The 13,062-nt window shown below is 50.4% G+C and overlaps 1 protein-coding gene across 1 annotated transcript; it reads right to left on the reverse strand.

Moving 5' to 3' along the window:
* Positions 1-295: 295 nt before the first annotated feature.
* AGMAT (agmatinase) lies at positions 296-9,103 on the reverse strand. The gene is made up of 7 exons (XM_026519784.3): positions 8,742-9,103; positions 7,019-7,221; positions 5,004-5,052; positions 3,800-3,995; positions 2,905-3,084; positions 1,420-1,504; positions 296-703 (listed from the first exon to the last, which is right to left on the reverse strand). The coding sequence occupies exons 1-7, from the start codon at positions 9,011-9,013 to the stop codon at positions 630-632; spliced, it is 1,059 nt and encodes a 352-aa protein (XP_026375569.1). The 5' UTR covers positions 9,014-9,103; the 3' UTR covers positions 296-629.
* Positions 9,104-13,062: the final 3,959 nt, after the last annotated feature.

The following is a 13,062-nucleotide window of genomic DNA, read 5'->3' on the forward strand; positions in this document are numbered from 1 at the left end:
CTTCGCTGTCATGGAGGGCGCATCAGCCCCGAGAGCAGACGATGCAAAACTGAGGCAGGTGACACTTACGGAAGTGTCACCAAGGCCTCTTTGGGGGCCACCTGAAGTCTGGTTGAAAAGACATTCTGTGCACCCTCTTGGGCTTTTGAGTGGGAAATGTCTTTATTAGGATCTGCATGTTACTTTCTTTCAAGTTTTTGGTTTATGTGCACAGTGGTCCTAAAACTCAGATGCAGCCCTGAGTCCCTCAGGAGGGGCCACAGTGGAAAGGAAGAAACGAGAGAAATACAGGGTGTTTATACAGTATTATGTCATAGGGCTTTTTTATTTCATTTCTCCAATTTTTGGATCATCTTGAAGCAAATGCTCCTTGGCTCCCTTTTCCCCTTAATCCTCCAGCACTTTGATCAGAACAGCACAAGTGCTTCTCTGTTTTTAGTTCATTCAAACTCCATAGAAATATTAGCTGTCAGACTGGAGTTCTACCGAATGCCCTGATTTTATAGCCTCTGGGGACACTGTTTAGCAGAAAGTTTTACTGGCATAAACTCGAGTACTCAGACCGCTTGCGCATAAATTCTTGAGAACTGTCATCAGCACAACCTGTTGTGTCCTGAAGAGCACAAAGCTCAGACGACCGTCACTTTGGGGAGAGCACAGAGCATCTCAAACAGCAGGTTAGCCGCCAGGAGGGCCGTGTTTCCTACGAAGACACAAAGCCGAAGGTGTTCCTGCAGGCCACCCCCAAGGCCGTGACTCTCGATTCCCTGCCCTCTTCCCTTTGGGCTGCCTTTCCAGATACCCCCCCCCCCACCGACGTTCTTCTGTGGGCTGCCCAGCCACCCTGTGGACACGCTTTCCCCGGTACTCTGCTCCATCAATCATCATTCAGAAAGAGCATCCTGAAATTCAGGTGGTTCACTGTTTACTCTGAGCACAGACTCCACCCCAAAGGAAACCTGTAATAATGGTGACTATTGTATTTATCCCCCACCCTCTGCGGCTAACAGGCCTAAGTCTGGAAGCTTCCCTAAGTTGAAATTATTGGGATGGCATCTGTTTCTAATATCTCTCCTAAACCAGCTAACTGCCCACTTTCTTAATATTAATAAATATTATGCCTCGACAATTCGCTTTTCGATGAACTATCAAAAGAGGATGGAACTTTGCCACCCTATTAATAAACCGCAGGCTGGTTTCTTTCTCTTCTGCTGTGGGGCAGGCAAACCAATAAGAGCCACCTCCCAGGGGTCTTGTTAATTAGCTCGTGTTTGTAACGTGTGCAGTAACGGGTTTATTTTCTTCGCTCGTCGGGTCCCGCGTTACACAGAAGGACCCATCCATCGTCTACTTATCAAGTAGCTGGATGTAATTTAAACCAGCAGCTGCCCACTGATCAATAGTATTCTGCTTACTCACCAAAAGGATCATAGGGCGGCGACACTTCCACGAGATCACAACCCACCACGTTCAGGCCTTGACAACCCCGGATGATTTCCAGCGCCTGTCCAAGACCAAGCCCGAGTTGTCCACAGCAGGAACCACTCACAGGGAAAACCCGCCATGGAGGGCCCAGCGCATCTCCCCCAGCGCATGCGCACCCTTTGCCTCGGAACTGCCGCTTTCCCTCAATAAACATTCACTGACGGCCGGGCACGCTGGTGGGCACCACGGAGACACACATGGCCAAAGCACAGCCCCCGCTCCCGAGGGGTCCATTGTGTGAAGGAATACACACAAGCAGACCAATCACTTCAGTGTCGTGCACTAAAGGCTTCAAGAAAAGCAAGCGTGGGGGCGCCGGGCTGGCTCAGTCAGCAGAGCATGCAACCTCTTGATTTCGGGGTTGTGAGTTCGAGCCCCATATTGGGCGTAGAGATTCCTTTAAAAAACAAAATCTTAAAAAAAAAAAAAAAAAAAAAAAGCAAGCGCAGAAAAGTATAATAGGAAACAGCCCAAAGAGCTGGGGGAAGGCCTCCCCAGCGGTGGAAACACTTAGCCCAAGGAATTGACCAAGCAGATAGGTAGGGGTAGGGCAGCCCAGCCAGGAAGACACATGCAAAGACACCAAGACGGAAAGAAATACCAGTAGTTAGATGTGGCCACAAGATAGGATAAGCGAGGGGGACGCTAGGAAGAGGTCACTTCGTCTAAAAGAGTTTCCATTCTGCCAGTGAAAAACCCAGAATGATAAGCTGAGGAAACAGGATGGTGTTTTAGAAATCTCTCTGAGGGGAACTGATGGAGAATGGCTTTGAGAGGTAGTTGCTAACAGTCCCCTTTCTTAGAGGCGGCAAGATAACGGCTCCGGAGTGAGTGGTCCTCACTCATTCACACAGATACCGAGGAGTGCCTGCTCTTTACGTCAGGCACCGTTCGAGACCCCAAGGACGGGGTGGCACATGAAATAGCAGCCCCACCCTCCTGGAGCTCCCCTCCTAATTATAACCATACCCTGATTCTGCTTCCTGCCTTTATTTACCCTCAGCACCCCCCTTCAGAGAGCTTTATTTGGGTGTTTCTAGAACTCTGGAACTTCCATGGTAGGTGGTTAAATCCCACCGTGAACACTTTTTAAGTGTAACCCCAGAAAGATAAGCGTAGTGTTTTTAAGAGCGGAAATTGGAATACGTCCCCAGGAGCCAACCATAGGTGAATCAGAGGCCGAAAGCTCAAATAACAGACTATTATACCCCAGACAGGAAAGGAGGGCCCTTGCCCAAGTCAGTCCACTCCTCGCCCCACTAGAGTATCCAACCTGCAGTCAGCCCTGAGAACAGGAGAGGCCTAACTCCTCCGCGTTTAAAACCCTGTCCTGATCCTGAAGACTTCCCGCAAGTCCCAGGAAAGTGGGCACTTAAGAATCCTCACCCCCAGGCATTGTCCCTGGTGGTACCCCCTTACCTGACTAGGGGTGAGACCGGCGATTTCAGGTGTGCCTGTCCCCGGGGCATAGGCAGGATCCAAGCCGTCAATGTCGAAGCTGATATAAATGGGTTTGCCTCCCATCTGCTGCCTCACCTCCCCCATCAGAGGAACCAGGGACTTCATCCAGCAGTCCTCGGCCGGGACCACCCGGAACCCCTGAGGATGTGGGAAGGGAAGAGCAGGATGTCAAGGCTTCTGCCTGGAGCCATGCTGGGCGTTTCTCATGTGCCAACCCCACGCTGAGTGCTTCTGACACATGACATCTGACCCCCAGTCTTCACGAAGAGGGCACTGTCATCCCCATTTTACGGGTGAGGAAGGGAGGAACGACGGCCGGTGAAGAAGCAGGGAGTAAGTCAAAGCTGACGTGGGAGGATGGGGTCAGAGAGACGCTGGGCTAGAGCAGCAGTGAGAAACTCAACAACAGAATGGCTCTGGCCAGAAGACCGGCCCTTGCTCACTCTACAGGCAGGGGACTTGGGTCTTTCCTGCTGGGATCTTGTCGTTCGTGTTTACCTGGGAGCCGCTCTGCCTGGTGGAGGTGAGGACAAGAAGTAAAAAGATGGCCCCAGGCCTTGGGTTCGGGCCTCCTCAGCTCTGTCCGAAGCCAGCGACAGTGACAGCGCAGAGGCTGGTGTGTTCCTGCTTCTCTCCCCACCCCAGCGAAGAGACGCCCCCTTTGCCTCATGAACTCACACCCTCTCTCCTCTCTGTTCCACACAACCCTCTCGAGGCAAACTCGGCCTTCTGCCCCAGTTTTCTGAATTCGCTTATTAAAGCCCCTGTGGAATCCACAGCCACCACCGAATGGGCACCCGACCGAAATGCACCGTGCAGGCTGGGGCAGAGGAAGGGGCGCTGGGTTTGGCACCTGGCTCCGGCTGTATCTGTAGGGGTCCAAGGTCATGGCGGAGCCCCGGATGCCGACCTGCACCACGCGCTTACAGTCCAGGAGACCCTCGTCCACGCAGCGGCGGAAGGGCGTCCCGTGGTAGAGCTTCTCTCCGAGGGCCTTGTCAGCCGTGTCCATGTGAGCGTCCACGTGCAGCAGCCCCACGGGGCCATGCCTGATGACAACAGGCAGCTCGGAGGCCAGGCCTCCTTCTGGGGCCTGAGCACCACCACCCTCCAGGCTACCCGACCTTCCAAACTGGACCATTCACAGCCACGGGAGACCTGGCCTCAACGACCAGCCTTGCAACTGGTTTCTGTCTTCCAATCACTTAGCATCTCCGAATAATTGACTCGGAGAAGTCCGGCAGAACACAGACATGGCCGTTGCTTTAGCTGCCACCCACTACCTATCACCCAGAATGTTCCTCACTTAGAGATGGAGAGGCCAGGGCGGATACGAATGAAGGACGGAGGCTCCGGTGAGCTTGGCAGAACTCCTCAGAGCCACCCTTTCTCCAACCGTGGCACCAAGAAGCAGCTTGAAACCCAGCTCTCTCTCCATAATCTCCACCAACCCCGCCAGAACCCGAAAGAAACACACAATCGAAATCAATGCCAGGCAAGCGGAGCTTCCAGAAAAGACTTATACCCGCCTACCACCAACGAGGATGCTACCCACATGTCCTTCCCATATATGCATTCTGGAACTGCCGCCGCCTTGGCCCTTCTGCCTCTTTTTCAAACCAGTTAACCAAAGTTAGTTCATCCCTGGTAGACTTCCATGACCGGAAAACCCATTTTCTCATTCTCTGGGGAAGGGGCCCCTTCAGGAAGAAACAGGGCCTCTCCTCAGCAAGCAACGCCCTTGTGTTGCTTTTGGCCTTGGAAGCCAAACAGACACTGACGTTAACTGGGGTTGTGTCTTTCACGAGAGGCCCATCTTCCAAAAACAGACACAAATACTGAGCACGCGCACCAGAGCAGGTCCTGGGGCAGGCGAGGGTAGCCACATGTGTTAATAACAAATTGTCTTGGCTCCCAGCTGGTGACCGACAGAGACACCATCACCCCAGATAACCTGAGCCAGCAGAGGTCACTTGATACCGTCTAGCGGCACACAACTCATTCCCTAGCTCCTGAATTCTGAAACCCTTGTGTGCGCCCAGACGCTTGGGACTTACTTTTTTGCCATCGCTTGCAATATCGGATAGGTAATGGTGTGATCTCCACCTGCAAAGAGGAAAGACAAGACATCTGGAACGTGGGTAAGAGGAGAGGACCACATATCATGGAGAGCAATCTTCAGTGTGCCCAATCGTGCCACCCTTTTGATTAGACCGAAGAGCTATAACGTTAGCTAACGGGAGAGCTTGCTCCGCGGCGGGAATACGGCCCCTGGATGGCTGAGATTACACCGTCATTTCAAAGAGGAAACAAAGCTCACAGGTAAAGTGCTGGGAACAGGTCTGTCCGATAGAACTCTCTGCAGTGATGGGTCTGTTCTCTGTCTGCACTGGCCAGCATGACGGTCACTAACCACGCGTGCCTACTGGAATATGGCTCATGCCGTGGAGGAACTGCGTTTTTTATTTTATCTCATTGCAATTAATTGTGATTTTAATAACCGTCTTGGCTAGTGGCTACCGTACAGGACAGCTCAGGCCTAGAATAGTTTTACTATGGACCATTACTAATAACGACAACAGCTAACATGTACCGAAGCTTAAAATATGCGAGTCACGATGCCGGACATGTTACATGCACTTTCACGCAACAATGCGGGAGATGCTGGTAGTGTTATTCCCGTTTTACAAGTGAGGAAATGTAGCATAAAGAGCGAGTGAGAGATGAAGCTGAGAGTTTCAAACCGTGCCATCCAGAAACCACACTCCGCACCACCATGGTCTGCGGGCTTGGCCCTCTCGTTTGGCAAAAGTACATTTGGATATTTAGAAAAAGGCCCGTGTCATTTTAACTATTTGTGAACTGGAAGAGAAATGTAAGGGGGGGAGAAGTCAGGGAAGACTAGGGGAAAGGGGCTCTATAGGCTGATAGAGACCCTGAGGAGGAGGAAATACTCCCTTGCAGCTCTCTCTCAAATAAAGTCACTGCAAGTACGTCCCTGAGAGGCGCCTGGATGGCTCTAGTTGGTTCAGCGTCCAACTCTTGATTTCGGCTTAGGTCATGATCTCAGAGTTGTGAGATCAGCCCCAAGTAGGCTCTGAGCTGGGTGTAGAGCCTGCTTAAGATTCTCTCTCGCTCTCCCTCTGCCCCTTCCACCCCTACCCCCCACTCATGGGCATGCACGCTCTATCACGCTCTCTAGAAAGAAAGAAAGAAAGAAAGAAAGAAAGAAAGAAAGAAAGAAAGGGAAAGAAAGAAAAAGAGAAAGAAAGAAAGGGAAAGGAAAGGAGAGAAAAAAAAAAGAAAAGAAAAGCATGTCCTTGAAATAGTTAAAAAGCCACAACTGAGCTCCTGTTGTGAGACTTCCCGGGCCTGGAATCAGAGGTAGGACAAAGACGAGGTGGGTAGAGGCACTTGCTGGGATGCAAAACTTAAGGGACACCAAAAAACTGAGTCATTCAGATAAATACTATTTTGATGTAATATTTTTAAAAATCTAGGTCAATGCAAAAAAAAAATCCATGATAATTTTTTTTTAGGTTTATTTATTTGAGAGAGAGAGAGCACAAGTGGAGGGGGGAAGGAGCAGGGCAAGAGGGACAAGCAGACTCTGCACTGAGCCCAGAGCCAGACGTGGGGCTCAATCCCAGGACCCTGAGATCATGACCTGAGTGGAAACCAAGAGTCAGACGCCCAACCGACTGAGCCACCCAGGCGCCCCTCCGTGATAAAATTTTTAAAAAGACAGGATCAGTAACAGTGCTATTCTGAACCATATTGGAGCCTGAGGCAAAAGGGAAAAGTCGATCATATTTATTGTTGACTTTTTGGCACCCCCCCGCCCCCCGCCAAGGTGAATGCCTCAGTTGCCTCATCCTAGTCCATCCCTGTCAGTCGTACTAGTCCAGAAATGTAAACATCCTCTCCCCAGGGGTTAAATGAATTGAAAACATTCTCTTTCCAACTGTCTCCATATTCATAGAGCTTGCCCTGAAGAAGGGGCTACACCCAAGCCCATGATAAAGGAACCCTCAGCGCACAGAGCTGCGCTTGTCCCCACAGATGCCATTACCCAAGGTCAGGGGAATGCAGCCTGCTGCTACAATTTTCTGATAGGCCTCTCGAATTAGACGGCAGCTGTCCTGAAGGTTGTAAAGATTGACGTTCACATCGCCTAGGTCTGCAACCATGAGGGACTGGAAGGGGAGGGCCCCCGTGCTAGGGTTGGCTGTCCGAAGCAACACCGATTCTTCCCGGATCCGCCGGGGTCCAAATCTGGAGAAGGAAGAATCATCCTGTGAACCATCCCAAAAAGGTCAGAGGTCCTGCCTAACCCAGGATTTCTCAGCCTCTGCACTGCTGCTATTTGGGGCTGCATGGATCTTTGAAGTGGGGGGCCATCCAGTGCCTTGTAGGATGTCTCCCCTGATCTGTAACCCACTAGATGCCAGTAGCAAGTTGGGGTAACTAAAAAGGCCTCCAGACACCACCGAATGTCCCCTGGGGGCAAAATCACCCTTGGTTGAGAACCACTGATCCAGGCTACATACTTGAAGAGATTAAAGGCACAGACTTAGGAACCCGCCCATCGCCAATTTACTAAATGACATTAGATAATTTGTTTGTGTTTTTTTTTTTTAAGATTTTTTATTTATTCATTTGACAGAGAGAGAGACAGCCAGAGAGAGGGAACACAAGCAGGGGGAGTGGGAGAGGAAGAAGCAGGCTCCCAGCAGAGGAGCCTGACGTGGGGCTCGAACCCATAACGCCGGGATCACGCCCTGAGCCGAAGGCAGACGCTTAACGACTGAGCCACCCAGGCGCCCCGACATTAGATAATTTGTTAATCTCCATGAGCCTCGATTTCCTAATCTGTAAAATAATGGTATTTACTGTACTGTGTTGTCGGAGGAACTGAGTGAGGTCATCTATGCAAAGCGCCTTGCATTAATAAATGGCGGCATCAATACTTCAGATTATTAGGTGTGAGGTGGCCGAGCGGAATCAGAAATAGCTGATGCTCACTAATTAGGAAAACAGATTTAACTGCCGATGCCTTGATTTTAGAAAAATTGCAACGCCTTGGGGTCCCTGGCTGGCTCAGTTGCTAAAGGTAGAGGGTGGGACTCTGGATCTTGGGGTTGTAAATTCGAACCACACATTGGGTGTTGAGAGTACTTAAAAAATAATACAATGTATTAGGGGCGCCTGGGTGGCGCAGTCGTTAAGCGTCTGCCTTCGGCTCAGGGCGTGATCCCGGCGTTATGGGTTCGAGCCCTACATCAGGCTCCTCCGCTATGAGCCTGCTTCTTCCTCTCCCACTCCCCCTGCTGTGTTCCCTCTCCCGCTGGCTGTCTCTCTGCCAAGTGAATAAATAAAATCTTTTAAAAAATAATAATAATACAATGTATATAAAAAAAAAAAAGCCTGTACTTGAGCAATTCTCGATCAGGTGACATCTAGAGATTTGGGGAAGGGGCATCCAATTTCCTCTGTTCTCGGAAATCATGTCCCCTGCTCCTGTAATCACCACAGCCACCATCCCAGCAAGGCTCAGGAATCAGTGCGTGGAGAAGGCTCCGGTCACTAACAGAGGACACGCATGTCCAGCTCTCACAACTGCTTGATGAGGGCGGAGGGAAATCAAGGGTCTTTCAAACGACTGCGAGCATTCTGGAGCCAGCTCCAGCTTCCAATCCCACCCTGGGTGAGCGCGGGCGCCCGTCCCTTTGTCTTTCGCGCCCAGTGGCGATCGGGCGGTCCAGCCACGTGTCCCCTAATCCTTCGGACCTTACCTCGCCCCGGGCCGGTTGGAGGTCCCAATGTCCAGCGGCACCCCGACGAAGGCGGCGTCCAGCCCCTCGGGGGAGGTCTGCACCGGCAGCCGCATCATGGAGCAGACGCCCACCGACCGGGCCACGAACTCGGAGCTGGGGGGCTGGTTCCGGGGCGCATCGGAGGACAGGCTGCTGGAGCTGCGGCCGGGGTGGCAGAGCCGCGCGGAAGGATGCGCGCCCCCGCCGGCCCCCAGACCCCGGGCGCACCGGGACGCAATCCGCCGCAGCATGCCGCCCTCCCGGTCCCCACAGCGCCTGGCCCGCGGGCTGTGCCGGCGCCGAGCAGCCCGCGCTCAAAAAGCAGGCGGCCTGGGGATCTGGGCGGGCGAGGGGCCGCTCTCTCCCCGCCCCCTCTCTGGACTCTGGCCTCTGGCTGGCTCGGTCAACAAAGCCAGGCCCGGGACTCCCCACTCCCGCCCACCGCCCCGCCCCGGTGTCTGGGCCCCCCAAAAACTGGCCCTCGGCCCCTGCTTCTCCCTTTCAGAGTAATATTTTTAAAAGCGAAAAGGAAAAAAACTTTTCTCTAAGGAAGAGAAATTGGAAAGGCACTTTTAAAAAAGATGTATTTATTTTAGAAAGAGAACGAGCGCGCAAACGGGGGGAGGGACAGAGGAAGAGAGAGAAGCGGACTCTGCACTGAGCCCAGAGCCCAGGAGGGGGCCCTGAGATCACGACCTGAGCTGAAATCAAGAGTAGGAGACTTAAGGGACTGAGCCACCCAGGCACCCCTGGAAATGCATTTTTTAAAATAATATGTTAAGAAATGTCTAGGGTAAGATTCCCAGGAGGTAGGGTCTTTCTAAATAACCTTAAAAAGGATTCAGAGACCACCCCCAGTGAACGTCACACTACCAGGGAGTCCCTAATCTGCAATCCTCTTTATTTCTCAGGGGGGAGGGGGAGACACCAGGGGAAGGAAAAAAGTGATTCTTAATGAAGTTAGGTGAGCCATGTGGTATTATACATTTTTAATCTCTGGAAGTTGAGATTGAATGAAAAAGGCCCGAGTTTGCTTTAAATTGTAACCTTTACAGGAAAGTCGCCCCTTAAACCCCACACCACCCAGCCTCCACTCTGCAGGATGGGGGAAATTTCCTAATGGTCAGTGTTGAAAGAGCCCGCAGAGCATTTTCCAGAAAAAAAAAAAAAAGCAACAAGCCCTTAACACCCCTAGGGGCAGATTCTATCACTATTTCTGTCATATGGTTTGTCCTGGAGGTATCATTTTCTTATCTCTGGTTTATTCTTTCATTCTTCTCACAAATATTTGAGTGCCTACTGCCTGCAGGACACTACGTGACACTAATTCCAACCTGTTCCCATCTTTCGCTGCTGCCAAACACGTCTTTCCCTTAAACCTCTCATCAGGTGTGCGCACCTGCTCTCCCGACAGCTCCCTCTCTGATGGCAGTCTCCTTCGATATCAAGGTGACAATTTTCACCTGGACACAGGTAATTCACAGACCAAATCCCAGCCATAGGTTCCAGCTGCCCGTTTTCTAACTCCCCACCCCGATGCTCTGACAGCATCTCAGGTGGCCTGTGGCCCAGCTGGCAACATTCCCCTTGCTTCTCCGTGATCCTGCTCTCTGCCCCATCCTTTGGGAAGTCTTCGTGGTTTCCTGCAGGCAAGCCCCCCACTCGCTCCCTCTGCTGTTACTGTGGTTCCGGCCTTCCCACCTCTAACTTTCCACTTGGTGTCTCTACTCTCCCATCAGATAGATAATGCTTCCTGAACCAACCCACGTTTCTAATTCTGTCCCCATCATGCATCTTCGTGTACTTGTCCCTCGAGCCATGGTTCACCTTACATAGCCCTCGATATCTTGCCTCCTGTCCTTTGCTCATGCCATTTCCTCGTCTGGAATGTTCTCTCCCACCACCCCCATCTCCACGTGCCCCATGTTCTCCTGAAGCCCACACTCAAACTATTCTCTCTGGAACTCTTACAACTCTTTAAAATTCTCACCATTTTCAACTGGGGACAAGTTACAGGAGCTGGGATCAGAAAAAAAGTTAAATCCTAGCTCCGCCATCCGTGTATCTCAATGGTGTATGGCAGGAGAGAGACTTCAATCGCATTCCCTGTGGGTTTGGGGCAACAGCTCAAAGTAGTTCCCCGTCCAGCACAATGTCTCTTTGAAGTCTCACGCCTGATCTTGCAAATTTGTGCCATTTTATTCTGTTTCATAACACCTGTTTATATTAGCATAAAAACATTTGATCTTATTTGACAGTTAAATGCTCCCCCAAAATTGTTAAGTCAAGCCGTCACTCCAATAACTGACATTGTTTAAACTAGCACACCCATGTGTACATCCCCCAGGCACCTGATCAGGGAAGCATGGACTTAGCATGTCAACCTGAGCCATTCAACCTTTTGAACCTATTTCCTATTCTGCCAAATGGAATGATAACCCTTTCTGGTTGTTCTTATCAGGGTTGAACGAGGTCCACTGTGAAGAGCACTGTGAAACCAAAAATCGGTAAATACTAGGTAGTGTCATCATTGCATGTCTTGTTTTCTCTACTGCAGAGTTTCCTAACCAGGGGTCATAGCGCCCTGGTGTTTGCAGCTGGGTTACGGTGGGGAAGGGGGTACATAACATAAAGATCCCATGAGCCTTGGGGCTGCCAGCGAGGCCAGTTATCTCTGGGGGCATGCACACCACGCAGAGCCCCTCGGAGTCTGACATTCTGCTCTGTGACCCCCCAAAGGAAGCAGCAGGATCAGCATTTGCCACGTGCCGTGCATTACCTCCTGGACATCGACCTCAGAGGCATCGGTAGAGTGCAGTGCTGTCCGTCAGGGACGAGGGCTCCTGCTAGAGGAGTTGGGTGCTAGAGACCCAAGGAGGACAGCAGCAACCCAAGGTGCAGTGGGTCAGGGGAGGAGGAGCAAAGAGACTGGGAGGTTTGGGCCAGAGCAGCGCCAGACGGCTGACCGCAATACTCCTTCACTTAGCATCAGATATCCCTGTCCATTTTCAGCTGATGTCCAAACAGGGTCCAAGCTAACTTCGGAGTGACTGCTTGAACAATGCTGATGGCGGGGTGGTATTAAAAATATTTAACCTCTGAGATGGCACAGACATCGATCAATCAGAACAGATGCCAACTAGCCATAAACAGTGCATGTCAGCACTGGTATCTTAAGGATGTGTTCTGAAGGAACATGCTTGAAATCAGAGCTGTCCTTAGTTTGAAATGCTTGACGCGAAAGCATTTGATTGGATTAAAAATCCATTTGTTATCGCAAGAAATTTCAATTGTTCAACTGTTAAGGAAAGAAAAATAAGACGCTTCTATAAATCTGACTTGTGTAAATGTTTAATATTAAAATTTTCAATTTTTATTACTTACTTGAGTTTCCAATTGTTCATAGCTATCAAGAACTTGAAGAGAGTCTTCTTTTTTTTTTTGAAGATTTATTTTTGTATTTTTAGAGAGGGAGAGAGCGCGCACATGAGTGAAGGGAGGGGCAGAAGGAGACCGAGAGGGTCTCAAGCAGACTACCTGCCAATGCGGGGCCAGCGCAGGGCTCGATCTCATGACCCCAAGATCATGACCCGAGCAGAAATCAAGAGCCAAGTGCTTAACCTGCTGAGCCACCCAGGCGCCCCTTGAAGGGATCCTTCTTGAAAAGTCCTGGTGGTTATTGCATATAGCCAATTCAAACATAAAACCTGCTAATAAAAAGTGATATTCACAGAGGAAAGCTAAAATTTGGAAAATTTTTTATTTGGAAATTTTATATAAGTTCAATATTTAATGCTGTCTAGTACTTTCGTTTTATTTTCCAAATCATAACTATATAATATGTAGAAAATGTAATTTTTCTTTTTTTTTAACCAAATCCCATATAGGTCCCTAAATCCGCTCCCCACCATCCACGTTTACTTCAATGGGGCATACAAATTGTATGATTTTTCTATGTGTGCCCTGACAGGAAAAACGATTCCAAAGCACCATTCCAGTAAACTCTAAGTTCCAATGTGTGCTTCGTCCTTTCGGCCAGCCTCTAGTCGCAGTGCCTCAAAAAACAAGTAACAGAATAAATGTTTGGTGGGTGAGTGAGTGGACGACTGAACGGATCTTCTGGAAGCTGTGGAGGGCAGCTCTAGGCTGATTGCTATTTCAGCCAAAAAGCTGTGATAGCCAAAGAACGTGAGGAACACATTGTGTACGTCTCAGCTGTCTGCATGGATTCCCTTTGGCCTAAAGAATGAGATAAGAGTTCCACAGAAGGAGTCAACAAACTTGTCTCTGCTTGCAGAGA

Source organism: Ursus arctos, unplaced genomic scaffold (genome assembly GCF_023065955.2).
Source record: "Ursus arctos isolate Adak ecotype North America unplaced genomic scaffold, UrsArc2.0 scaffold_32, whole genome shotgun sequence".
NCBI classification, from domain to species: domain Eukaryota; kingdom Metazoa; phylum Chordata; class Mammalia; order Carnivora; family Ursidae; genus Ursus; species Ursus arctos.

Coding starts and splice junctions, on each gene's coding strand:
- AGMAT (XM_026519784.3), bottom strand. CDS start 9,013: ATGCTGCGGCGGATTGCGTCCCGGTGCGCCCGGGGTCTGGGGGCCGGC. Junction 5,053..7,018: donor CTGCATTCCCCTGACCTTGG/GTAATGGCATCT, acceptor TCCTCTTTGCAG/GTGGAGATCACACCATTACC. Junction 3,996..5,003: donor TTGCAAGCGATGGCAAAAAA/GTAAGTCCCAAG, acceptor TGTTGTCATCAG/GCATGGCCCCGTGGGGCTGC.